At 47.6% G+C, this 16,528-nt stretch overlaps 1 protein-coding gene across 1 annotated transcript in view; it reads left to right on the top strand.

The window, feature by feature from the left end:
* Positions 1-16,528, top strand: part of slco5a1 (solute carrier organic anion transporter family member 5A1) — a 55,125-nt gene that overhangs the window by 27,188 nt on the left and 11,409 nt on the right. The window contains exons 3-5 of the mRNA XM_076290917.1: positions 2,114-2,246; positions 3,059-3,273; positions 8,698-8,862. Of these exons, the coding sequence (XP_076147032.1) occupies positions 2,114-2,246; positions 3,059-3,273; positions 8,698-8,862 (513 nt within the window). The remainder of the gene's footprint in view (positions 1-2,113; positions 2,247-3,058; positions 3,274-8,697; positions 8,863-16,528) is intronic.

Here is a 16,528-nt window from a genome sequence, read left to right as displayed (position 1 = left end):
GGAAGTTATGAGCTGCCGATTAATGGAAGGCACTGCAAACACGCTGATCCGCTTCTCTGGCATAGACTCTGTGTGTGTGTGTGTGTGTGTATTTGCATGTGTGTGTCTCCAGTCTGTCTGTGAGCCTAGTGGAATAGTACATTTTGTTTTGGTGTCTGTGTGTGTGTGTACGTATGTGAGTTTTACAGAGCGAGTGTGTGTGTTTTTTATGTGTGTGTGTGTGTGCATCTGTGTGTGTTTCCTTTATGTGTTTGCCTATTTTGACAGTGTGTGTGGTTATTGAGTATGTAAAGGCAGGTCTGTGTGTTCTGTGCATGTCAGCTTACCTACATAGTCCATGTTATATGGGAGCATGTGTGTGTGATGTTGAAACTGTGAGTGTGTGTTTGTTTTAGTATGTGTGGTCATATTTGAGGACCTCGCAGAGTCAAAGTGTGGTTTGTGTGTGTGCCCCTGTGTTACATAACCTGGCCTGGGTGTTATGCCTGGCAGCTGGGACACTGGGATTACAGATTAGGTCTGGCGGTGGGCATCCAGGCGTGGGCACCGCAGCCTGGCGCTGTGTGTGTGTGTGTGTGTGTGTGTGTGTGTGTGTGTGTATTGCCCCAAGCCAGCCGTCACTGCTGAAACACACACACAATGTCTCTCTTATACACACACAAACACGTGACACTGAGAGTTTGGGATGTGGCTCAGGGGCCACAGGCTTGGCAGGGCTGTATTGTTTCGTTCCAGTTGTACTCATAAGTAGTATCTCTCAGTCATATCTCCCAGTTATGAGCAGGAAGTTAGAACACCCTCTGAAGTCGTAATTCCTACTCGTCAGCTTGTTCGAACCCCAACTACCCCAAGTTCGAATCTCCAAGATTGCTGCGTCCATTAACTGTAAAGGAGAGTGTGTGTGTATGAGAGAGAGAGACAGAGAGAGAGAGTTTTTGTCTGTGAATAGCTGTAATTCAGCCAGTACTGTTGAAACCATACACACATACTCTCATACTCCCCCACAGATACAAGCATGTAAAGATACACAAGCACACAGTTGCACGCACACACACACACACACACACACACACACACACACACACACACACACAGACACACGCACACACACACTCACACAGGAATCTCTTCAACCCCAATGTGTCAGCTCACACTCAGACATGCAGGTTATTAAAATACATTTGCTGGCTGTGTAGGACCATAAAGCCAGGTTAATGCTGAAATTCAGTGCATCACACAGATACACAAAAAAGCGTACAGTGGCAACTGTGGCCAGGTGCCTGCTGAGCACACACACACACACACACACACACACACACGCACACACACAGAGACTAGAACAGCCCCCACAAACACCCCCCTTCCCCACACACACACACCTCTCCCTTTAGTAGTTCTTATTTTCCACTCTGCTCTGCATCAAGCTCACATCTTTCCCCTCCTGTAAAAGAGCACAGTGTCAAGCACCTTTCACATCTTCCTAATTTGTCTCCTCCTCCTCCTCCTCCTCCTCCTCTTCCTCCTCTGTCCAGTGGAGGAGCTCACTGGGCCGTGATGCCTGATGAGAGAAAGATAAAGGGAGCCATGGCCCCATGCTAATATCTTCTCCTTTTGCTCTCGCTCTCTATTTCTCTCTTTCTCTCTCTCTCTTGCTCTCTCTCAAATTAAAAAATTCAAAAGGAGCTTTCTATAGTGTTTGTTTGTGTGGGCATGTGTCCATGTGGCTGAGTGCATGTTCTTATTTAGGTGGTATACATTTCACCTCAGCATGTCCTTTCTTTATGGCAGGAATATACATAGTGAGCAGCAAGGAGGAGGCATTTCTCTCTCTCTACTCCCCCCTCTCTGTGTATCGCTCTTTCTCTTTATCTCTTTCTGTCTCTCTCTGTCTGTCTGTCTCTTTTTCTCGCTCTCTGAAATGTCACTGGTTCTCCTCCTCCTTGGCTGGGCCTCCAGGCCTTGTCTCCTTGTAACATAGTGACTCATTAGCAGGTTTAATGGGTGAGGCGGAAATGCCTGCCCTGCACCTGGGGGAGGCTAATATCCACGGATGTGAGCTTGTTCTGGAACTGATAATTAAAATCTGTGTGTGTGTGTGTGTGTTTTTTTGCAGCCATCATGTACGTGATGGGGGCCCTGGGTCCAGCGGCGGGGTACCTGCTTGGCGGAGTTCTGATTGGGTTCTACGTGGACCCCAAAACCATCGTCAACATTGACCAGAGTGACCCACGCTTCGTGGGCAACTGGTGAGTGAGCTGGTCTTTATTTGTCTGTGTGTCTGTGTCTGTGATTGTGATTGTGTTTGTGTGTGTGTGTGTGCACGTGTCAGTGTCGTATGAGTGAGTGCCATCAGTGTGTCATGATGTGTGTTTACCTGTGTAATGATGAGTGTGAGTGTGTGTGTGTGTGTGTACAAGCATTGCAGATCCACATTGGTTGTCATCTGTACAGGAGGAGTGTGTGTGCTCTGTTGTGGCCTTATCTGATGCCTGATGCCATGGTGTTCTCCATGTTCGTGTGTGTGTGTGTGTGTGTGTGTGCTGATGTGCACGTGTGGATGTATGGAGGCATATTGTACACACGTGTGTGAGCACACTTTATTCGTTTAGTCAGTGTACAGTCATGGCAGTCATTTATCTGCTTTTATCGGCCTGCCTTTGTTATGTGTGTCCGTGCAAGGAAGCCTGGACCAGCCAGGTATTTGGTTTTGGCCCATGTTTGTATTCGCGAGTACGCATGTGAGTGTGTCAGCATTGCAAAAACACTCTCAGACACACATGCACATGCACACACACACACACACACACAAGTTGATAGTGTGTTGTGGGTATTTATGAATACCTACAACAGGAGTCTGTGCACAGTTGTATGAAATATGTTGTCGGTGTGCATGGAGAACTGTGTGTGTGTGTGCATGTGTGTGTGTGTGTGTGTGTGTGTGTGTGTGTGTGTGTGTGTGTGTGTGTGTGTGTGTGTGTGTGTGTGTGTGTGTGTGTATGAGTGAGTGAGAGAGAGAGAGAGATTCCTCCACATCCTCAGCTTGTGACCTCCCCCCCAGGTGGAGTGGCTTCCTGCTCTGCTCCATCGCCATGCTGCTCGTCATCTTCCCCATGTTCACCTTCCCCAAGAAGCTGCCGCCGCGCCACAAGAAGAAGAAGAAAAAGCTCAGCGCTGCCGACGACGTGTCCAGCGACGACGAGGTCATGAAGGAGAAGTCCAACAGCAAGGGCCAGACCGTCACCTCCTCCATGGGCTTCGGCAAGGACATCAAAGGTACGTCTGATGTATGGCCTCACACACCCTCCCCTGTGCTCTTTACTACAGATTTAACTCAATTTACTTTGTCATTTTCTCATTAACCCATTTGGAAGATGCTTTTCTTACGTTCTTGCGCTCTAACGTTCTTACCCAAAGCAAAGTCAAAGTCAAAGTCAAAGTCTGCTTTATTGTCAATTTCTTCACATGTCAAGACATACAAAGAGATCGAAATTACGTTTCCCACTATCCCACGGTGGAGACAAGACATATTTTACCAATTAGGTCCACAGACAAACATAACATTCAAGTAAACAATATAAAAAGTAAAAATAAGAAGGCACATACAATGAAGAAAATAAGAGCAGCAAAATTTGGGTTGAATATGTGCAATTGTGCATACAGTAGACAGTCAATATAATAGTGCAAAAGTCAGGCCAATAAATGGCTGAGGTAGTTCTGCGGGTGAGGTGGGAGGTGTAAATGTCCTTCAGGGAGGGGAGTGAAGCACCAATAATCCTTCCAGCTGTGTTCACTATGCGCTGCAAAGCTTTTCTGTTGTATTCAGTGCAGCTTCCGCCCCACACAGCGATACAGCTGGAGAGGATGCTCTCAATGGTGCCTCGGTAGAATGTGGTCATGATGGCTGGTGGAGTACTTGCTCGCCTGAGTTTCCGCAGGAAGTACAGGCGGCGCTGAGCTTTCTTCGCCAGTGATGCAGTGTTGGTGGTCCAGGAGAGGTCTTCACTGATGTGCACCCCCAGGAATTTGGTGCTGCTCACTCTCTCCACCACAGCACTGTCGATGGTCAGTGGCAGGTGTTCGGTGTGACCTCTCCGGAAGTCAACAACAATATTCTTGGTCTTGCTGACATTCAGCAGGAGGTTGTTGTCCCTGCACCACGTGGTCAGAAGGTCGACCTCCAACCTCTATTGAGTCTCGTCGCCCTTGGTGATGAGACCCACCAGAGTTGTGTCGTCAGCAAAACGTCAAGTAATCAAATAATATCAGGGAAGAGAACAACAACAACAACAGTAGTAGCTGAATTCAATGGAGAGGCTACAAAATGAAATCAAAAAGGAGAATTTCTGTAATCCACACTGACTCAGACGTGAGGGAGATTGGTGCAGCAGACGATGCTGGTTCATCTGCAGACTGAGGGGGATCCCCAGTGAAGTTCAAAGGGGAGGCAGAGGCTTGAAGATGAGACAGTTGTTGGCATGTGCTGTACTGATGGAACCAGCTTGTCCTGCGCATCAAACGGAACCGCCTTCGCCGAGGAAGGAAAGTCCGGGATTAATAGCAGTCATATTGTTCCTCTGCAGTGACGAGTCTGCTTTTAGCCTAAATGAGGTCCCCGGAGAACACCTACACAACTCATTAGAGCTCTCTGCTGCTGCTGAGCTAGACAAGATCCACACACACACACACACACACACACACACACACGCACACACACTCACACACACACACTTCCTGTGTGAGAAAAGGCATGCACAACGGCTGTGAAGAGATGGCTCTGATTGAATTAAAAGAGAGATAGTTGTGGAAGAATGCAGATTACATAAGGCGCACGGGCCTCCATGTGAGGGATTGCAAGAATCTGCTGCAGCACTTCAGACTAGGTGTGTGTGTATGTGCATCTGTGTGTGTGAGTGTGTGTTTAAAGTCTTTTTTAAAAATACATGTATATATATATGTATGTACTGTATAAGAGAGAGGGACTGTATGAGAGAGAGGGAAAGAGGGAAAAAGCCCTACATGGCCTCTTGTGTGATATTTCTCCCTTCCTCTTAATTGCATGCACCAATTCATTGTTGACTTCTGTCGGGTGGCTTCTCTGCTCTTACAATAAGAGGCCCTCTGTACGGGAAACTGACTGTAAACAGACAGACATCTTATTTGTTCTGAGGGAAATTTAGGGACACTGCAAGAACAGTTGTTAAACAAATAATATGAACAATATGAACTCATCAACTGTTTTCAGTGACTGAACGTTGTTCACATAACACGCTGGTGGTGATCTATTATTATCCACTTTGGGCCCTATGCTTACCACATCTGCTTTAGGTTTTTAATAACAGCATGTAGAGCCATCCATTATTCCCTCGTTTGGAAATGGTGAAAAATTATTTTGAGGCATTTTACGCTCATCATTTAACCATCTGCCTTTTACTCCCGAATCAGACCGACATTAGCATTTCCCCTGAAATGGAACGCGGCAATTACCATTTTAATTATTATGATCCCATTTTGCACTGCTTCATGCTCGTGGTTAACAGGTGCTGTGGTGAATATCTACGCTTTAACCAGATTAGCCGAATTAGACTTGCGGGAATCCGGGGGCCCTCGGAGACCCAGCGTTCAGCGATATCCCTTTCTAGGGCTTGTGGGATATCGTTTTGAATCGTGAAGAACGGGCAGACAACGAAACGTAACATTAACGTGTATTTATTAATACAAAAATAGTTTAAATAACAACAAAAAAAACAGTGTGGAAAAACTGACCAGAAGCTACTACAAAACAAGGCCTAGAAAGTAGGTCTCTTACCCCAGGGAGTGGAAAAAATGACGGTGGTTGCTCGGGGCCCGAAGCTGGCCCTAGCGGCGGCGAAGTTCGGTGGTGGCAACAAAAAGTGATCTCCGAAGCGAGCAAGAGCGAGAGCTCCAATATGACGTCAGCCAGCCACTTATAAAGGGACAGGCGGCCGTGACGTCCAATTGCATCACCACCCCAATCAGCTGCACCAATCAGCTGCACCAATCAGCTGCACCAGCTGCACCAATCGGCCTAGAAGACACACAATGAGAGAACAGACACAAGGAACACACAGAAACGACCCACAGGGTCGTAACAGTTATATATCATTTTGAAATATGTAAAAAGGTGACAGTGGCAAGGTGTATTCTGCCTGATTGGGTGCCTGCCTGATAAGACACACTGTTTGAGTTCTAAGATGTTATCTGTTTGTGTTAACACCCTAAATTCTGTTTGCCAGGTGTCTCGCCAGGTGTATTAGATAAGGGTTTCCTATGAACTCAGCAGGAAGTCAGACATCTGGGATGAGAGTTAGGCAACCCCAATGACCCCTGCTTACCGTCCCAGTGCTTTAAACCATCACTGAGCGATGCTGTGTAACCCAGTTCCACTCTCCCTTTTAAATATCTGGGTTAGTGAGATTAGCACACAACAGAGGCGCAGTGTCTCCGATCCCTGACTTTTTAGAGCGGTCTCCGCTCGGAATTCCTCAGACCCTGGGCTAATTAAACTCTCAAAGCACATAATCCTGTTCCTTTTCTTCACGCCCCAGGCTTTGGGTGATTTTCCACTTTTTTTTTTACGGCGGGGAGGCTGCCGTGTGTAACGTGACAAGTCATAGGTCCAGGAGCAAATTAAAGGCTGATTACGGGGGATTAGCATTCCTGAACAATGGCGCAGAGTGGAGCGTGTTGAGCTACGGTTGGGGCACAGTGCTATGAGGTGGCATAAGAGTCCTTAGTGTTGTTCTCAGTCAAGTTTAAGGAACACACACACACACACACACACACACATACTGTACATACACACTGTTGGGAAACCAGAGCTCTTGAACCATTTCAGAACCAATTAATTTAAGAATCGATTTGCGTGGTTTGCACTGAAGCGTGGTAAGCAGTCAGTGTGTTCAGTACCCCAAGGTTGCAAGTCTCTGCCTAGCACCTTCTAGATCCCACACTCAGTCCACCAAGATTAAAAACACAATGTTTAGACTAGAGCAGGGGTATTCAATTAATCTTCAGTGAGGTCCAGTTACGGAAAATGTCCTCAAGCAAAGGTCCGGAGCATCATAATGTTTAACTAGCGTGTTTAGGCTATGTATATGTATGTATGTATAATATTAGGATGGATGGATGGAGCCTAGTTGTAGATAGATAGATAGATAGATAGATAGATAGATAGATACTTTATTGATCCCCAAGGGGAAATTCAAGAAATAGAAAATTGTAGGCCTAGGCCTAATGTTTAATGTGAAATAAAATAAGTAGCCTAAAAGGCAACATTCGAAATGAGGAGAAATAAGTCAAGATAAGAGTAGCCTAATTGGGGAGAAAAACTGAGTAGGCCTAGCCTTGGCTATTTTTAAGATCTTAACGTGAACTTAAAATAAAATTTGAGCTGAGACAAGGATGGATATTCCACAGCTGGTTCCTTGAACCCATTAATCAGCAAGTTTAATTTTTTTTATTTATTTTTTATTTTTTATGTTGACCCGAAATCCTGGAAACCCAGGAATATCACGTTGTTGGGCAGTGAATGCATGTAGGCTTACTAGATTGTGGTGGATCAATCATATTGCCTTCTTAAATCGTAAAATATTCTGTGGTCTCAGTTCACTGTTGAATGGGCCTAGCCTACCCTATGCTTGCTCAAAATATATGCTTTGTCTAGTAGAGGTGCTTCAAATTGGCGCTTAAAATCGCCTGTCTCAGAATCTATAGAAGAGGTCCAGGGCAATTCCGCATCCATATTTAGTTGGCGTTACGGACGTGACAGTTTTGCGTGGTATTGCCCCCGTATCATTATATAAAGCTCTGTTCTCGCTGTCTAGCTTTCTCCTCTTTGAGCAATCGATGATTTGAAAATAACTTGCTTATCGTTAACGTCCATAGTAGGCTACTTTACTCACTGACTCGACTTTATCAGAATTCACAGATTTCACTGGCTGAGTAGCAGCAAGCGAAATGATGGCTCCTTAGGTAAATGCTGTTATCCTAACCAACGAAACATTTAGCGCAGCTTTGAAATATTACGTGAAAATCTAAATTAGGCTATTATGGTCTGGGTCCGGATAGGATCACGTCACGGTCCGGACTCGGACCGCGGTCCGCCATTTGGTGATGGCTGGACTAGAGGTTGCGTTGTAGCGTTGTAACGTGAACAAACTTTGAGAATGTTTCTCTCATCAACTATATCTTCACCCATTCCCTGCTAAAGTGAGGGCCTGCGTTTTGTAGTTTTGCTGTGTTGAAAAGACAGTTTAATCTAATGTGATTGAATGCACTTTACTTTCTGCCTCATTTCAGACAGAGCCAGCCAAAACAGCTTATTTCTAGCATGGCATCTCTCTGCTGTGTACTTGCGTGTATGTCTGTCTGGAGCAATGTGATGGACAGGCCTGGTGATGAAGCAGTCGCCGGGTGACCCCCTGGTGTGACGAATGTCCTCTGGCCAGCTCCGAGGGCACGCTTGCCCTCTGCTGCCGTGGCATGTTGCTGTGGCCAGTGTGATGGGGACACACACTCACTGACGTGAACTTTCTTGTGTGTGTGTGCGTGTGTGTGCGTGTGTGTGCGCGCGTGTGTGCGTGTGTGTGTGTGTGTGTGCGTGTGTGTGCGTGTGTGTGTGTGTGTGTGTGCGCGCGCGTGTGTGTGTGTGCGTGTGTGTGTGCGGTCACTCTTTAGACATGCCCAAGGCGGCCGTGCGGATCCTGAGCAACATGACGTTCCTGTTTGTCAGCCTGTCCTACACGGCCGAGAGCGCCATCGTCACCGCCTTCATCACCTTCATCCCCAAGTTCATCGAGTCGCAGTTCGGCATCCCCGCATCCAGTGCCAGCATCTACACCGGTAAGACAGCATGCTCTGGGACCGCTTGCTTATGAAAACGTACGTTATTTTCTCCCTGACCTCAACCTTTACCCCTTTCACTATCTCCAGTTCTCCTCTGCTTCTCCTCTCCTCTCTTCCGTCTTTTGTCCGTTCTGACTGGTTGTGCTCTGTGCTCTGTTCCTCTATGCTCTCTGTCTACGCCTCTACTACTACACATCCCCCTTTCTTTTTTCCTTCCTCTTCTTTTTTTTCTTCCTCTTCCTCCCCTCTCCTCTTCCTGCCCTATTCTTCTTCTCGCTTTCACATCTCTGATGTCTCACTGGCAATCATTTTTCTCACTACCTGCCATCTGTTTCAAACTGTCTCTCTCTCTCTCTTAAACACGCACACACACGCGCACACACACACACACACACACACACATACACACACACACACAAACACATATTTTTACACACGCAGTCAGACACACATCAGCGTATCAGCTGAAAGCTATGTCACACACACACATACACACACACATACACACACACACAGAAGCAGGCACCATTTAGCACAAAGACGACAACATGAGGGAAGACGTTTTTGTTTTCTTAGATGCCCATCTTGCCCTCAGGCACGAGATGAGGGCCACACAGACATGTAGGAACAGCACAAGGTGTCCATGTCTGCCCCCACCATACCTGCGCTGCGCCTCTATGCCTTTATGTGTGCAGCAAAGAGCCTGTCATGCTTATCAGCGCACAGCCAACTAGTAGCGTCCTCTCCAACAGTTCTGGCCCCAGATCTGATAGAACTGTGATGGAACTGGACCTGGGTCTCGATCCTGCTTGGATCAGGGTTGGCTTCAGTCCAGATGTCCTTGTGCTTTATGAACTGATGACCAGAACACCTTTTTGGGTCGGGTTTGGACATTGATTCGGTGCACCCTTGTCTCGTTTAGGGCAGGCCTGGGCTCTACTCATCCAGGTCCTCTCAGGTGCTGATAGCCGGGTCGGCGGTCGCCTCAGCATGCTTCAAAGTCCATCTGATCTGCACCAGTGTCCTTCCAACGAGTAGCTGTATTTAGATCAGTCCTGACCCTGATCTGGTGCAATTCTGCCTTACCTGGGCCTGACCAGGTTGGCCTTCTCCCAGAGTCGGCCAGACTCCTGGACCACTAGCCAGAGCAGCAGGCAGTGCTGGGCAGTAAGTGCTGCACTCTGGACGCTCCCCTGAGACCCAAGCAGGCCTGTAAGAATAGCCACAGTGGACTCTCTGTGTCCTTCAGTCCGTTAGCATCCTGTCACAACAAGGTGGTTGATACATGAGACACTATCCTTATGATTGCACACACACACACACACACACACACACACCATTGTATTATGGAAACGTTGAGATTGAGCACCACAATCTGCAATAAAGCATGACCAGCCCTCCTGCGTCAAAAGCGACCATATTGCCAACCAGCAGGCCACAGATTCAGCGGTGCGGGCTGCTTCCACAGCCCTGTTGCCAAGGATACTGCCAGAGAGAGACAATTTGGTTGTATGGTTACCGTGACTACTCCACACACGCACGACATGGATGTCTTGCTTAAGTGGAGTGACACACACAAGGACATCCGCTGCTTAGTGATGCTCGGAAATTACTGGACTGGAAGTCCATGGCCAGCAACTTTGCAGTGTACTCTAATAGATTACATCCGGTCCAATCATTTAGAACAAATTGGTAAAAAGGCCTTGGAGAGCTTGTTGTCAAGGTGATCCCTGTCATTTGTCATAAAACAGACCTTCCACATAAGCCCAGGACATTAAGCTTTGTGTGTGTGTGTGTGTGTGTGTGTGCATTTTTAGCAAGTACTAATGAGAAATATTAGAAACCTATCAGTGTGTTCTTAACCATGCGTGCCACTGCCTATGCCACTCAGTCATAGTGGTCAATGTACTTAGAGTGTGTTCACAGGCAGTAATGGCAGACTATGTTCACTTTAATGGATTTGAAGCCAATTATAAATCAGGCACATACACAAAGGCTCTGACTCACAGAGTTAATATGTCCTTCCTCTCTAGCCGTGGCAGCATGCTGACGTTGCTGGGTCTGGCTTTCACTCCGAAAGAACATTTATAATACAGATGTTTATATGTTTTAACTAGCTCAACTTCACTCATTTAGGACTGCTGCAGCAGATGATCTTTTGAATGGAAACAAAGCGAGGCAGTGTGAACTCACATCTCCATCTCCCTTTAGCCCAGCACACAGACTCTCATGCAGCGGCACGTCTCATATGAGTCTCATGGTGGCTCCCCTGAGAGAGAGAGAGAGAGAGAGAGAGCGAGAGAGAGAGAGAGAGAGAGAGAGAGAGAGAGAGAGGAAACAAGAGGTAGAGAGAGAGGGAAAGAGAGAGAGAGAGAGAGAGAGAGAGAGAGAGGAAACAAGAGGTAGAGAGAGAGGGAAAGAGAGAGAGAGAGAGAGAGTGTGTGTGTGTGTGTGATCACATGCATGTGTGTGTGTGTGTGTGTGTGTGTGTGTGTGTGTGTGTGTGTGTGTGTGTAAAAAGAGAGAGAAAGTGAGGGTATACACACAATTTTTCATGTTACTGTTTCCTGTAATGCTGCCAATGTTCTAATTGTTATGCTGTTTTAATTGTGCTTTGGCAACACTGTACTTACTTACAGTCATGCTAATAAAGCAACCTTGAATTGAATTGAATTGAATTGAATTGAATTGAATTGAGAGAGAGAGAGAGAATGAGACAGGGAGTCACTGACACTGAACAAGGATCTCGGGACAAAAGTAGGTACATTTAAATATGTATCTGTACATTATAGAGAAACCATGCATACATAATGAAACCAAAGAAGCTGGCAAAACAACAACAACAACAGCAAGAAACATGGTGGCTGCTGATCGAACAAGAGGGAGAGAGAGCAAAAGCAAGATGGTGGCAAGAGAGAGAGGGGGGGGTGAGTGTGTGTGTGTGTGTGTGTGAGAGAGAGAGAGAGAGTAAGATAATGAGTAAGAGAGAGAGAGAATGAGTGTGAGAGAGAGAGATGGAGAGAGAGAGGGAGAGAGAGAGGAAGAGAATGAGTGTGAGAGTGAGTGAGAGAGAGAGAGAGAGAGAGAGGCTATCTGTCAGCCCACCCTGCTCATTAGTGCCCATCCTGATGATGAGACGTGACGTGACCCAGCATGATGTGCTGTAGCATTCTGTCTGGTTACTGCCCTCCCTGCCTCCACCCCCCTCCCCACCATCCCTCCACCCCCCTCCCCCCCATCCCTCCACCCCATTGCCGCTGCCAGCTGGCCACACCAGTCCCTCTGACATGGCCGAGTGTGGCATGGCCATACTGCCTGCACGACCTCTTCTTTCAGCCTTTCCCTCCAGCTCTCCACACCCCCACTCCCCCCACTGGCTCCGCAACACAGCTTCCCAGTGAGCTCTGGGGTCCGTTGCACCAAAGCAGAATTAAGACATCCGGGATAAGTTACTGAGCTGCGCTCAATAAATCCAAAACAAGAGCGTACAGGCTTAATTGGTTGCACAAAGACCAAACCAGGATGAGCAGACACGGATTCATCAAGCCAGGTGAAACCTATCCTGGATAAGTGCGCGCTCACGGCTCCCTCAAATAGACCCCGCCACCGATCACAGATTCACTGATTTACCATGGCAACTAGCGGCTTCATTGCTTCTTCTACGGTGTGAAGTAGGTAGCGATAGCCTTTTCACAACAGGCAACAAACAGCAACACCTCTGTTTAGGAGAATATTGCAACTAGTTCCGCGACCACCACGTGCGAAATGAATAGGCACTCCCGTGATGTCACATTGTCGCATGACAGGTCGGGAATGGCGAGTATGTAAAAGTTAATTAATGATCACAAACATTTAAATAATGACAATGGGTCTAGGTATATGTGATAACAATGTGTAGTGGGCAGTGGAATAATTATTGTTTTCCGTTTGTGGTGACTGCTGACTGAGATAAGGGATGAGATTAAATAGATCCTGGAACTTAGCCTGGTCTGGAGCAGGCTAGCTCCAAAGAATAAATCGCCATGGTAACTTATACCATAACATATCCTGCTGCCCCCTATCCCGCTTTTGTGCAACTGGATCACGGATAAATTGAGCCAGTTTGGGAGCCAATTTAACCAAGATATCCCGGCTTAATCCCTTATCCTAGTTTTGTGCAATAGGCCCCTGCTCATCAAGGCCATGCCCTGATGTGGTGTTTTGCACCTGGCTGTTGTTGTTGTTGTTGTTGTTGTTGTTGTTGACGTTGTCCTTTCCTACATACCTCCACCGGCCCTCTCTTCACCACTGGTTGTCGGGTGGTTGTTGTTGTGTGGTTGACATCCTCCCTGACTCCCTCCGGTCTCCTCCAACCCCACTGCTCCCCACAGCCTCTCCAGGGAATCCTGCTTGGCAGCATGGAACCCCATTGCGTGACTTGCTGCATTGTGTGCTGCCTGTCTGTCTTACCCCCCTCCCTCCCCCTCAACCCCCCCCCCCTTGTTTCCCAGCAGCCTTTGCTGTCAGGCCCCCAGTAGCGTCAGGTCATGGAGAGGGGGATGAATGACCGTACACACGCTTTGACTCAGACAGCACATCTTTAAGCAGCTCCTCCAACAGAGGCCCTCTCTCTCTCTCCCTCTCTCTCTCTCTCTCTCTCTCCCTCCTTCCTTCTTTCTCCTGAGCCATCCATTTCCTGCGGCATTCCTTTTGTTTTCTCCTATCCTTGTGTTTTCTTGTCCTCACCCCACGTCTTTCCTGTTTTTCCTCTTTCCCCTTCTTCACTATGTTTGCGTCTAAGCGCGCTCTTGCTTTTTTTCTCTTTTTCTCTCTTTTGCCTTTCCTCCACCTTCCTTCCTTTCTCTCCGATCACTTTCTCTCTCTCTCTCTCTCCCTCTCCCTCTTTCTCCGGTCTTTCTTTTCTGTGTGACGCACAGGAGGGGACTCGAGTACGGAACTCTCTTTCTTCTCCCCCCCCCCCCCTCCCTCTCTCGTTATGCGTGTTCACACATTCGCACGTCTAAATTTAACTCGAGGATGTGCAGTTGTGCTTTCACAGTTTACAAAGACTTGTTAATGTATTCCTTCTTTTTTTTACCTGGATTTTCCTCCAGTCTGCCCAGCTTGGCTCTGAGAACATGTGCTTTTAATCCTGAGTGAGCTTTTAACGCCCCAGAGCAGATGCGTTTTGGAGATGATCAGAAGCTTTAGGCAGTCTGGTGCTTGTTGATGCGAGGACAGCTCTATTTTATGCCCATGCTGAGTCGCATATAGGGAGGGGATCTAGCCAACAGCTTATGTCTGTACAGATTGGGCGTAGATCATGCGTTTTCATTAAATGTAATTTAATTCAGTTCTGGCTGTTTTCAAATGCAGTCATCACAGTCAAAATGCAATGTCCTGTGTAAGATTCTTCAGCTTTTTAGCTAGTCATTAGCTCCAGTCTATCAGGTGCCAAGTGATGCTCTTACTGTTACTGATTGAGGCGTATCTCAGATGGCAGTGCATGTCTATGTGGATGGGGCCCATCTCTGGCCCAGTTGTGGAGCGGAGCCATTTCAGAGTCAGCCTCTCCTGGGCATGTGTGTGTGCCGGCTGGCACAGGGCTAGGCTGTGTAAGGGCGTGCTGCAGAACGACTATCTCATAACTGAAGATGTAATACGATGCTATTGCGCTGTCACTCAGCTGGCAGTCACCAGAGACGGTCACAGCCACGAGCGTCCATCTGTGGCATCAGATGAGTGATTCTGAAATGAGGAAATGTCAGATAGGCAGGGCGTCTATTGGCTGCTGTGTGTCCTGGCCCCTTTGGGACACTGTCTTCTGATTGGCTTCTCTGTGTCTCGGAGATTTGATTGGCTGGCACGCACTCAGCCTTGCTCTTATTGCGCATGTCCAGTGGATTTGCACGGCACCGGCTGGCACGCCTTTGACATTTAAATCCAGCGAAATTAGCTGCAGCAGCGGGCGGCTAGCACGTGTGTGGGCCCTGTTTGAGGCGGTCGCCCCTCAATGGCAGCATGGTAGCAGTGCCAACCCACTCTCTCTTTCTCTTTCACTCTCTCTGTCTCCCTCTGTCACGATAGTGCCAACTCTCTCTCTCTCTCTCACACACTCACTCTCTCTCTGTCTCTCTCACTCTCACTCACTCACTCTCTCTATCTTTCTGTTAGCCGCAGTAGCCTAATCCCCTGGACAGGCTGTCCTTACAGCTCATTTGCCCCCAGACCCCGGAGAGCCCTGGCAGTGGCCAAGTCAATGTCAGTGTGTTTTGCTTTGCCTTGGCTTCGCCGTGCAGCAGCTGAACTGAAGGGAAAGGCTGAGTTCAATGGAGCCAGTGTGTATGGCTCCAGGCAAAGCCAGACATAGGAGATTCTGAGGGTGTCAGGGAGGGCGCAGGATATCCTTGTTGGAATATCGGTCTGCAGATGGTCTGGGCACTATGTGTGTGACGCAGATGTCACGGAGGCTGTTTTTATAGCGTGTCTGTGCAGTGAAACGCCTTGTCCTGGTGGCGCGTTTCCTTGAGACACTTGTGTGGGCTGCTCGAGTGCCCCTGCTCCCCTTCAGGTCCTCTCATACAGTCCACTCGTCCACACATCGCGTTCCCTTCCATCGCTTCAGCGCGCAGCAGTGATCCCCTAAGTGGCCGGCCTACTGGTCTGAGTCAGGACTCCCAACAAGCTCATCACGACGGAACAGCCAGATTGTGTCTGTCAGGGGGGAACGACATCACTTCCTGCCAGAGCAGGGGGAGCTGACGTTGACGCATGAGTAAGCGGGGTGTAATTGGTGCTGCCATCGCCAGTCTCTTCTCCAGCTGCCCTGTGGACACATCAGACACAGTTACACTCCACTCAAGGGATATCACTGTCTCTCTCGCTCTCTTCTCCCTCTCTCTCTCTCTCTCTCTCTCTCTCTCTCTCTCTCTCTCTCTCTCCCTCTCTCTCTCTCTCCCTCTCGCTCTCTTCTCTCTCTCTCTCCCTCTCGCTCTCTTCTCCCTCTCTCTCCCTCTCTCTCTCTTCTCCCTCTCTCTCTCTCCCTCTCTCTTCTCCCTCTCTCTCTCTCTCTCCATCTTTCACCTCTTCTTTTATGCTGCATAATACCTAATATCTCTTCCTGTTCCTCTCCGTCTGTCTGTCTTTCTCTTCCTCTGTCTCTCTTTCTGTGTGTGTTTTGGTGTGTGTGTGTGTGTGTGTGTTACATATATATAATATAATACAAACATATCCACACACACTCTCTCTCCCCCTCCGCTACTCAAATACACACCCTGACAGTCTCACTCTTTCAATTGAAATTCAAATTGTCACGCTGCCATGAATGTTTATATGCATGCAGCACAGCCAAGCTAATTAGTTCAGCCGTTTAGTAGAGGAGGAAGTTGACTTTTAATGCAGACCTATGAAACAAACAGAAAACATCAACAGATGTGCAGGGAATTGATCAGTAAGTAAGTAAGTAAGTCTTTATTTATACAGTATATAGTGCTTTTTCATTGCACAGAATGCTAGTTATCAGACAATATGGAGACATCCTACTCTAGGCCAACTCTAACAGAGCTGAATATATGTTGTTTTTTCTACTTATCTTAGGTAAGCTGATCATTGAGCTTTGTACACTGATATGACTTAATATTTGTCTCGTCTCACTCCCCTTCAAATCTAATGTATCTTCAGGCTC

This window comes from Alosa pseudoharengus, unplaced genomic scaffold (assembly GCF_046254945.1).
Source record: "Alosa pseudoharengus isolate Yale_2024_CS ecotype anadromous, Long Island Sound unplaced genomic scaffold, YU_APseudo_1.1 YU_APseudo_1.1_scf_18, whole genome shotgun sequence".
Lineage (NCBI taxonomy): Eukaryota > Metazoa > Chordata > Actinopteri > Clupeiformes > Clupeidae > Alosa > Alosa pseudoharengus.
This window is presented reverse-complemented; position numbering and strand designations above follow the sequence as displayed.